This window comes from Carcharodon carcharias, chromosome 15, assembly GCF_017639515.1.
Source record: "Carcharodon carcharias isolate sCarCar2 chromosome 15, sCarCar2.pri, whole genome shotgun sequence".
NCBI lineage: Eukaryota > Metazoa > Chordata > Chondrichthyes > Lamniformes > Lamnidae > Carcharodon > Carcharodon carcharias.
In genome coordinates this window covers 64,019,071-64,030,210 of record NC_054481.1, presented here as the reverse complement: position 1 = coordinate 64,030,210, position 11,140 = coordinate 64,019,071, and the positions used below count along the sequence as shown (strand labels likewise).

The 11,140-nt window shown below is 42.3% G+C and overlaps 1 protein-coding gene across 2 annotated transcripts in view; it reads right to left on the bottom strand.

The window, feature by feature from the left end:
• Positions 1–2,595: 2,595 nt before the first annotated feature.
• Positions 2,596–11,140, bottom strand: part of LOC121288160 (BTB/POZ domain-containing protein KCTD5-like) — an 85,643-nt gene continuing 77,098 nt past the window's right edge. For both annotated transcript variants that reach the window (XM_041206562.1, XM_041206563.1), the window contains 2 exons: positions 10,714–10,839; positions 2,596–6,000 (listed from right to left, as the gene is read on the bottom strand). In XM_041206562.1, coding sequence (XP_041062496.1) covers positions 5,971–6,000; positions 10,714–10,839 — 156 coding nt within the window. In that variant the 3' untranslated portion in view covers positions 2,596–5,970. The remainder of the gene's footprint in view (positions 6,001–10,713; positions 10,840–11,140) is intronic.

The window sequence follows — 11,140 nt, the reverse complement described above, 5'->3', positions numbered from 1 at the left end:
TCCTGAAGATGTGAGCCAAGGGTGTGGCTGTTCTTCCACATCTGCTCACCCACAAGATTGAGGAATTCTGTCCCTAAGCAGAGGTAGATTTCCTGGTCTGAATGAGGAAGTGTTAAGCACTTGAGAAATTCCAAGTCAAAAAAGGTGATAAGTGGCCACACAGAAAACTCAAGAGCCCTAGTCTGGAAGGACTGAACCTGCAAAGTGAAGTGATCTTGGGCATATGCATGGAGAAGGACTGGAGTAGGGTTTATACATCTATAAATAGGGCTTGGGAATGATCCTGGGAACTGCAGACCGCTGAACCTATTACTTGAAGGAAAAAGTAAAGAACCACTTATAGAAATATAGGATTATGAGAGAGCATGCATGGACTTAGGATAAACAAATTAAGATAGGAAGGGAAATAACAGATCAGATGGATGACTCTAGGTAGACATATTATGTTGGATTTTAGCAAAACTTTTGACAAAGTGTCAGATAGGAGATGGTCCATGGTGTGAAAGGATGAGGTGTTTGAGATTCTGGCTGAATCAGAGGAAGATTGTACAAGGATCCACCAAAACACATGGGCTGAACAACAGATTCTGATCTGATAGTGTGCAATGATTTTGAAACTGGGGCTGGGGACCCAAAAGAGGGAAAGGAGGAAATAAAAACTCAGGGATTTGGAAAAAGATTAGCAAGTTAGGCTGACAAAGGCTGATTCAGGTGGAAAGTTCAAGAAAAATAGCTCATCTCAATTAAATGACACCTGCAGTTTGAGCAGGAGGCTGCAGCTTTGCACTTTCCAGAGTTTGGATAATTTCTGACTCCTCTGGTGGCAGCACTTTTGAATTCAGTCCAACCTACTGTGTCTGAATACTGCACAACACTGTACTGAACTAAGATGGGCACTTCTGCAATCCTCATTTCCTTCTTCACTGTCTTCCCCATGCAGTCACATCAGGCTAAGAGTATGAAGAACTGAAACCTGGACACCAAATGTTTGAGCAAGAAGTTGAAGTGCAAGTTAAAGACAACAGAATTTTCAGAGAAAGTCAGTATTTGTCCATTTAATGAACTGGATCGCAAATCAATTACAGGAAGAGCTATGCGACACATATTCAACCTCAGTATTCCACAGCTATTAACTTTCAATTATTGGTAAGACTTTGATGGTTTCAGAGAAGACATTTCATTAATTTCTACATCACCCACCAGTGCAAGAGTTAGTTATTGGACTCGTTTAACATTCCAGTTAATCCCTTACAATCTGCTCCACATGAACTCATTCTGGTCCTTTGAAAGAGGAAAGCAGTCCCCACTCACTGTTATCCTGAATTCAAATACTCATCCCAATTTCTAATTAAAACCTCTCCTTTCCGGTGGGGATGTTTTCTCCTAGAGCAGGGGGCCATGGAAGAAAGCTGCCTTCCAATTGCTGATCTTTGCATTGAGTGTCAACAGGCAGTCAACCATGGAAACAGGCATTGCTTAGCCCAGTCACATCCTCACCCATTCCACGCACACTCAATTTTCAGCAGGTCTCAGAGGGATCAGTAGGACTCAATGAACGAGGCTGACTTTTCCTCTCTCTAGTGCTGTGGTGTTCAGTCTGAGAACAGCTGGGTTGGAACAGGCTAGGAATTGAAGCAGAAATTTTCCTAGTCAGTTGCAGAGTTCCATAACCAGCTGTTAATTTTCTCTCAGATCATTGGGTTTTACAAAGTTGTTACAAACCAGAAAATCTGAGATACGACTGAAGTCAGATTCTGGCCACTATGCGGAGGTTTTGGTCTTATCCTGGACAGGTAAGCTGCTTTTGAAGGAGTCTGATCTTCCCAAATTGCTGATAGGGATGAGGGTCTGAGGGTTACAAAAGTTGGACTGAAGAGGATAACAGTTTCAATGTGCATTTTTTCCCAGGATGTCTAGAATTATTGAAAAATTCTGAACCCAGGCAGAAATCTGGGGCTGCCTCTGGGATTTAAACCCAAATCACACCCTCCAACCTCCCTTCCTTTCCGGTTTCTTGCTCTCTCTGAGTTGATGCCCTCCAGCAGATTGTCTTCAGCTAAGAGGCTAGAAAAAGAGCGTTGGGAGCCCCATCAACCGTAGAGGGCATTGCAGCCACAGTCCTTTCTTGACTTACACATACACATTTAACGAGAAAGACAGGCTGATTCTTCTCCACCTGCTTCAAAGCTGGGGCCAACCACAGGATTGCACTCACCAACCAGTCAATTCAGCAGGCTGGTGATCAAACTCGGATGTTCTTTTCACTTTTTGGCAGTTACAGGCATTACAGACTTGATGTTCTTGGTAACTCTCCCATCACCAGAACATTGTGGGTTTGGGCTCTCATTTCAGGTAGCAAGGGAATTGCCATGCTTCAGGTGGCGCATAAACTAAGACCCTGTCCTGTCACATTCCATGGTACTGTCAGTGTTCAGTTTCCTGGCTTGTTATCTGGTTGCTGGATATGGGAAGCAGGTATAGAAAGGCAGCTGCACTTGCTCAAATGTCACTGTACTTTCAGTGATTTTGTGAAAGGGTTTGGGGCATTTCAGCACAATCAAACAATGTAAACATGAGTATTAGATACCATTGGACTCAGTGAGGGATCGGCTTTTATTGTGTTCAACCAAACCCAACAGTTTACAAAATAACTTTCAGCTTCTGCAGATTTCTAACAACAAAAATTGAAGAATAAGTTTTGGAAGAATGAACAGGATTATACAGTTCAGCTGATGCCACTCCCCAAAGCCCTCCATCTTCTCTCAGGGATCAAAACCAGCATCTTTTGATAACAGTTTATGTGGATTAAATTTCCAAAATCAACCAACTATATTTTTGCAATTGTCATAAGGAACACACTTCCCTTGAACATAGGCACAGCCCTTAATAGATTCTCTCTCATTGCCTCCATTCCTGGACTATTTACAGAGATCAGAAATTATGCTGTCCACAGCCTTGGCTTGAAATGGAACCACCAAGGCAGCATTTTTCTCTTCTCCTAATGAGCTGTTGGTTTTAGCTGTGTGCTGGTGCACAGTTTGCAAAGGTGTCAGTCAGTCTCTAATACTTCATCCCAGTGGCTAGCCTTTGTCGACAAGTTAAGTGTTGGCAGGCTGTTTTACGAAGAGGCACCGTTGACCCGGTGATCAGAAGCAGGAACTCTGGCTAATATTTCCCCTTCCTAGTCCAGATGCTGGGACAAATTATAGTCCCTACTGCCTTCCTGGATCAGACTCTCAAGGTCAACAAACTTCAGGTGACAAACCTGGGACCAGCTGGTCTGTATGGGTCAGCTGTAGACAGAGCCACAAAGAGAGTCTATAAGCTGTAGATTCAAAATGATTTTCCTTCATCTCTCTCACCAAAAACAATGAATTTAACCATTTATACACTAACTACAGTTACAGAAAGACATTAAAATTACAACACAGAAGAAACAGGCCATTCAGTCCAACAATACATCGGTGTTTACCCTCCACATGAGCAAAGGGTTCTAATCTCATTTACCCACCATATTTCTTATATCCCTCCTCCCCTTTTCCTATATCTATCCACTCCAGTTATTTTGAAATATTGACAGTTTCTGCCTCAGCCAATAATCGTGGAAGTGAATTCCACAGCCTCAACTCTGAAGTTTTTCTTGCCTTCTGTTCTAAATTTCTTACATGTAATCCTGTATCCATGGCTCCTTATTACTGACTGAAATCAGTTTTCATCAATTCTGTCCCATCCCACATAATTTTCAATACGTTTACAACCCACTGCACCACCCCCCACCAACCAATTTTCACTATTCTAACAAAAAGCTGTGTAAATTTAAGGGGAAACTCTGCATGCAATTGAATAAAAACAAAGGGAGACCAGCAGAAAGGAGCTGCATAAACACAAAAGGGAGACCAGCAGAGAGGAATTGCGTAAACACAAAAGGGAGACCGCAAGGAGAGACTGCTTAACCGCAAGGGGAAAAGTGCACGGGACTGCATAAACACAGGGGAAATGGTGCGTGGGACTGCATAAACACAAGGGGAGACAGTGCACACAAAGGCGCAAACACCAGGGAAAACTGCGCTGGATTGCGCAAACATATGGAAAAAAAGTACGGGGACTGCATGAACATGAGTAGAAATGATGTGTAGGACTGCGTAAGCACAAGGGGAGACAGTACACAGGACTGCCTTAACACAAGGGAAAACAGTGCGTGGGATTGCATAAACACAAGGGGAAATAGTACAAGGGACTGTGTTAACTAAATGGAAACAGCACGTGGGGCTATGTAAACATCAGTGGAAATGGTGTGTGGGACTGTGTAAACGCAACGGAAATGGTATGTGAAGGTGTAATGCTGTTGGCTCAGCCCAGTATGTGCAAAGCAGGGGAGCTTGGCTATTATTTTGCTTCTCCCCTTTTGCTGGTGTAGGCTTCTCGTGGGCGTATTGCTCCATAGATGCCAGTCACTCTCACCCAGGTGGTGAATTTTCTTTTGTAAGTTCACAGATGGATTGTTAAGGAGGCTATTTCACTATGGAAAGGGGCTACAGCTGAACTAGATCCAGTGCTCATTCTGTGTGCGCAGAACCAGGAATTGACAGATTCCCCATCCTTTGTTCTGGAATATGGAGGTTAATTGTAAGGTTCACAGTGTCACCCTAAATGAGTGCACATTTGGGATCAAGGCTCTACCAGACGGCGTGGGCATTAACTGCCCACATAGATAGTTTCTTCGTCTGATTAACAAAGAAAATGAAAGAGAAAATTAGACCTTCATTGAGAGAGCGGGAGAGGAGTATAATCCCTTACCTCTGCTACAGATTTGGGAAAAGGAGTTCCCTATTGAGCACAAACAGCTTGATTTAATAGTCTTTCTGCTTAATTGATTTTTTGAGGTGATTTTTGTTTAAACGGCCAAAGAACATGGACATTGTTCTTGAAGAAAGTTAAATTAAAATATACTAAAAATGAGAGAGGCCTCAGTAGTTTATGACAATGAGAACTGGGCACAAACACTGTTGAAATATTGTTCTAAAAGCAGCTGAAATTTCAACAAGTCCAAGTGTTGGCTTCAGCTCGGCTTTTTTATATGAAGGTTTAAAATATACTAGAAAGATTTAACAGCTCAACCTATAGGTCTTTAATAATACACAGGAACCCAAAAAAAATATATAAGGGAATCCAAAAGCATACAAACCACTTCTTCGGTGTTTAAAACAGCAATTATTAAAATAAAAAGCAATACACCATGCTACGAGTTTAAAAATATCCCATCAGGATTTTGACAGTCTCTTTTAGTCATGTATTTCACCAATGATCTTTAATATAAACCACTTTCAATAGACAGCAATGACTAACTTCCTTAATAAAACACCAAATTCCAGCTGGAGCTGCTTGGACCCATCTTGAACATCCACAGAACCACCAGCAAAATGAAGCAGCTGATTTGCAAGTACAGTGAGTGACAAAGACCCAGCCATTAAACCTGCTTCCTATCTAACCATTTCTAAAGAAATTAGTTCAATCAGAGAATGACTGAATGGAAGTGTCTCTTGAACATGGCACAGCCTTTACTAAACTGTTACCTTAGCTATACACTCAGTTCAGGATATAGGCTCTTTTGCAAATAGTATTCATTGGTCTAATCCATGGAGTAGGACGTGGCACCAGAGTAGGCTTCTGGCCAGACGTATCCCATTACTGAGGTGTTACTGCTGCTCCTAACTAGTACAGACATGCTTTGATATACAGCTGTCTTTATAATGCATTAACGTTTCTAAACTCTTGAAATGTTTACCGTCAGTAAGAAAACTCAGTCACAGTACAGTGGAGGCAGAGAAAGAGGGAGATCCAAGTTTAAAGGTTTTGCAAGAAATGTTCATATCAGAGGCCATGTTTCGAACAACACCATGGCTCCATCTTGCATTTTCCCAGAAAATAAAATAACTTAAAATCGCTTCATAGGATAGTACAGTACTGACTTCACATCCGTGATCCTCGCTCTTGCAGAATCTGTAAGAGAAAGTAAAAATATAAGTTACAGTAACTCCAGTATCAAGATTCATTTATCACCTTGGTAACATAGCCCATAACATACCACAGTCAGTTTGATTGTTTAGGCATCTAGTCTGCTTGTTCGGCCGGCAGATTAACAAAGTAACTGAACAGACTGAGCATACAGCACTTTTGAACAACTTCCTGCCTTGGGAGACACGAGGGCAGGTAAGTCACAGTACTCCTGTTCTCTAGCACTTTTCCTTGTGGAGAAGAAAACAATCAGCCAGGGTTTCTGCTCCCGAGCGCGATCGAGATCTCTGATAGGTGTGTAGACATGATTTGACAGGACGATTAGGTTAAAGTCTGATGCCTGTTGTGCTCAAATACTCAGGTGACACTCGCTGTTTAGATTCACAAATGATCAAGGGGAATTGCTTCTGAGGAACAGTGACTCAAGAGTCAGCAGCACCACCAGAGGAGGGAGAAACAAATGTGGAAAGATCAGAGCAAGTATTTATAGGCACTCGGAACAAAGAACACAGTTCACCCCATATCCTGGCTTTCTCGCTTCTCTCCGTCATTAAAAATATTTAAATGTTCTAATCTGTAGCAGTGCAGAACTAAGTGTTCGAGTGCCAGGTGTCCATGACAATTTTTACATGAGGATGCAGGTGATATGCTGGCTCAGGGGAAATCTAGTCAACCTGGATAATACTCTCAATAACACATCTAAGTTATCAGAGTTCTGCTAGGTTACTCATTCAACTGATGTGCAATTCTCAGCTTTACAAACCAGAACAATGCAATGGGGGTGAGGGTATTTGCACTCTAATAATTTTATTTAATGAAAAAAAAGTGGCTGCTAAATTATGTTGCTGTTGGCACTGAAGTGAAGCTTTTATTTATTGTTGCGTAAACCTTGGGTAGTGTACGAAACACAGAAACATGGTGCGAAGAGACCAAAGGTCTGAAAGAGACAGGCAAATTCATCCCACTCCTCCTGAAGATGTTAACTCTTCGCTCTGGTGCAGATTTTCAAGTATCCCAGTCAAGAAGTTAATATTCCAACTTATATGTAAAAAGAAAAGTATCAGGTTATTCAACTGTGAGAGCATCACAGCTGAGCCCAGTCCTGCATTGACAGATTGTTCACATACAGCTGTGCATTCATTTCCAGTAGGTTATTAATACAAGCTGATCAAAACTTGGAACCATGCGACATTGCGGCTAATTGCAGCACTACTGCAGTCCAGTCTGGTCTAGTCAGCACCAGGGCTGAAGCCCGAGCCTGGGTTTCATGACACAATGGACTCCACCTCCTACACATGATGTATTCATTCTGGGGAATGGAAGTCCCACATTGTGCCCTGTGCCAACAGTGGCATCAAGCTCAGCTTCACCACACCCTGCAATATGCTCATCCCTCAGTCAGATGAGACTTCCCCACAGCTTCACATTTGTATACAGAATAAATGTATGAGTGGAGTCAGGCAAGCTTTCAACAGTCAAGAAACTAACAACCCAAAATCTGTCGTTTTTTTTTTACAGAAACATCGGAGTCAATCAGTGGGGCTGCATTTTGTATCTATGGGCTAGTCATGAAGTGCAAGCATCAGTGAAAGGTTAAAGGGTAAAGATGTTTAAGTACCAATTATGGACCAGCAGGGCAAGAAATGAATATACACTTCTCTTGGAATGTTCATCTTCATAGCCGTAATGTTATTTAAACTAAAGTCTGAGTTAATGTGAAACAAGGTATCCAGATTGAGGGCAGCGCTAGCTGGAATGGGAGATTTTTCCCCAGACAGGTTGCCAAAGGTTCCCTTTCTTGGGGTCAGAAGACAATGCCTGGGCGACCTGCCTAAGGACTCAGTTAACAGCTGCCGCAGGACAGAGGACTGACTTTCTGGATGAGACTACAGCCTGCATATATTAGTTCAGAGCCTGGGCTGAATGGCAAGAGGTCTTGGTGATACACATTGAGGATGAGTTGGAGGCAGTATCCTCAATTAGCTCATGCCAGAAATAAAATGGCAACAGCTCCCCTCCCTCCCACATTCCACCCTGAAACACAGAACCAGAGGTAGTATCACAAATTCAAACTACTGTGTAATCAAAAATGTTGAACAGGTTTGAGTCACATCCTTGAAGGAGCTGGTGCTCAAGGTCTGTGGTACCTGGGCAGGAGAATGTTATTGATTGCCAACATTTTAGTACATGGTGTACCCAGTATAGGGGGCACACAGACATAACTGGCAGCAGGGCAAGGGGGCAAGAAAGTGGATTTTTGGTGTACATATCTTACAGTTGCCCTCTATATTGAAGTCTGTCTCCCCACGGCTGACTGTACCAAGCATCTCTGCCTGCAGCACAGCAGAGCATGCAACACGAGGGTAACACATTGCACAATACCATACTACCAGGCACACGAGCATCCAGGCTGGTCCAGTGCAGGATCACAGGTGGAAGCTCTACAAGGGTGAGGGCAAACTGGGGGAAAATGAGAGGATTTGTGGGTTTCTACAGGTAGCCAGTGCTCACCAGTACATTTTATTTCAAATTAATCTGAGTCATTCATATCGCAATCCGTTTCTTCATCTTCACTCTGGATTCAACATGCAGCATGCAAAAATATAAACAGGAAGGAAAAAGAATGTTGTAGGCAATTTAAACTTTCAACTATAAGCAAGTATCGTATCAGCAATAACAAAATTGTTTTAAACAGAAATAAGTGGAGAAAGCTATGCAGTCTGCTCTATATTCATGAATTTGAAATCCAATAACGCATTTTTAGTCGTCTTCCTCCCCCTGAAGATGTGGATCCATGGTGGTGGCGTGGGAGAACACCCAGGGGGTGTGGGGGCAGCCTTTCAATCTCTTATCCAACCGAGCAAGGAGCTTTCCATGCAAGCACAGGAGATGCAACACCTGCCCTTTTACCTCCTACATTCTCACTGTCTAAAGCCCCAAACACTCCTTCCAGGTGAAACAACAATTTACTTATGCTTTTTTCAATTTAGCATACTGTATTGGTTGCTCACAATGTGATCTCCTCTACATAGGGAAGACCAAACATAGACTGGATGCCCGATTTGTAAAACCGCTCCATTCAGTCTGCAAGCTTGATTCTGAGCTTCCAGTCACCTGTCATTTTATTTTAATTCTCTACCTTGCTCCCACTCTCAGCTTCCTATTCTTGGCTTGCTACATTTGTCTTATTGAAGCTCAACACAAGCTTGTGTACAGCACCTCATCTTTTGACTTGGCGCTTTACAGCTTTCTGAACTCAACGTTGTGTTCAACAATTTTTGATCATAACCTCTGTCCCCATTTTGTTTTGTATTTTTTTGCTGGGTTTTTTTTCCCTTTTTAAAAAAAATCCTTTACTTTGTGCTTGGATGGCAGCTATCCTGCCATTCACAACTCCTCTAGACATCTTTTGTTTCTTTACTTGTCCCATTACCACTGCCTTCAGTCTTGCACTATAAAACCTTTTGTCATTTAACTTCTCCTACCCTTCTTCAGCTTATCACAAACCTTCTCCCTTTTGTTCTACTTCCCACCCTCCGCACTTTTTACTTGTCAAAACCTATTATATTTCTAGCTTTTCCCAGTTCTGAAAGGTCACAGACCTGAAACGTTAATAGCTTTTCTCTCCCCAGATGTTGCCAGACTTGCTATTCCCAGTATTTTTTGTTTCTATTTCAGATTTACAGCATCTGCAGTATTTTGCTCTTGTATTACTGCTCGCTTAGTATTTGGCTGTGATTTTGAAGAGAGAGTAGGAAGCAAAATGAGCTGGTGAATGAGATTAGATAGCCAGTATTTGAATGATCAAGGTGTACAAACATCCAGTGTAATGTTCAGATAAAGCCACATTTTTGTTCAGTTGCTCACAAGGAGACCTGGAGTTAGGACCTGCATCTCTTGAATGGCTGTTATGGTATAGTCCAGTAAGTAAGTGTTTTGTTATTTTTATGACCTGATGAGTCCAATGGCAAATGCCAGCTTTAAATTCTATTGTATTTAACGAGCACAGCTTAAGGTCAGGCAACCAGGGCAGGGGTATTCCTTCCATCAGTAGCTGCTTTTGGCAAAAGAAACAGCAGCACATTTAAAATCCCAGGTATATAAAATGCCCTCACATTCACTGTTGAATACAATACTGGAATATGCAGAGCCACACACTGTTACTGCGTGATAGATACCAGTAGAATATTCAGCAATGTAGTAACCAAAGTATGGTCTTTGTCAGATATATCCCACCTGAGACAAACAAGCTTTGAGTATTACAATTGACACTGGAACTGGCAAAATAATGTGCAGCAATGCTCAGTCAGCTGTATGTGGTGAGCTTGAAACATATTTAATGACTTAGTTTCTTCATAATGAAGGTTGGTGCACATCACTCCCCATACCCAATGTTTGAATGGCACTATCCCAGATGCAGCCTGAGCTGTAATGCCCTCTCTATATGCTATAACCCAATCTTACAGAAACACCAGTCAACCCTGGGACCCAAGTGTGAGTAAGAATGTGGTATACAATGAGGGACTGCTGACTATTTGACACTTCCCCAAACTCATTTCAATTAGGACTCCATCTTCAGAGCAAAAAAGACTTTTATCACAACACCCTGGGATGGATTCAAGCCAGAGGTGAAAACCACAGAAACAGGTATCTCAATCCCATGAGCCAGATTTAATTTCTTGGTACCATTTCACTCACCTTAGCTTTTTCGCTGGGTTCAGTATTTGTGCCATATGGAGCATTATGCAACTCCCTGGAGACAACACAGAGAAATTCAGCCTGGTCTTCATTTCCATAGTTATAGGAAGAGCCAATACTGACCAGCTGGGGAGGGGGAAATGAGACAATAGTCATCAGTGTACACAGAGACATGTCAACATATCAATAAATGATTCCCAAGGTACTCATGCAATCAGGAAAATTGGGTAACATTGGTGGGATGACACCTGCCCCACCACCCCCAAACATCAATAATTGTCTTCAACTTTCATTACTTTAGGTAATACATGGACAGTCAGATGTGTTTATAAGAGTGGCACGCAGCACAAGCAACATAAAGGCAGAGGAAAGGAAGAGGTGTGGTGGTTTACGGTTATGCTTCTCAAGCTGCCAGTGCTGAAAGTTT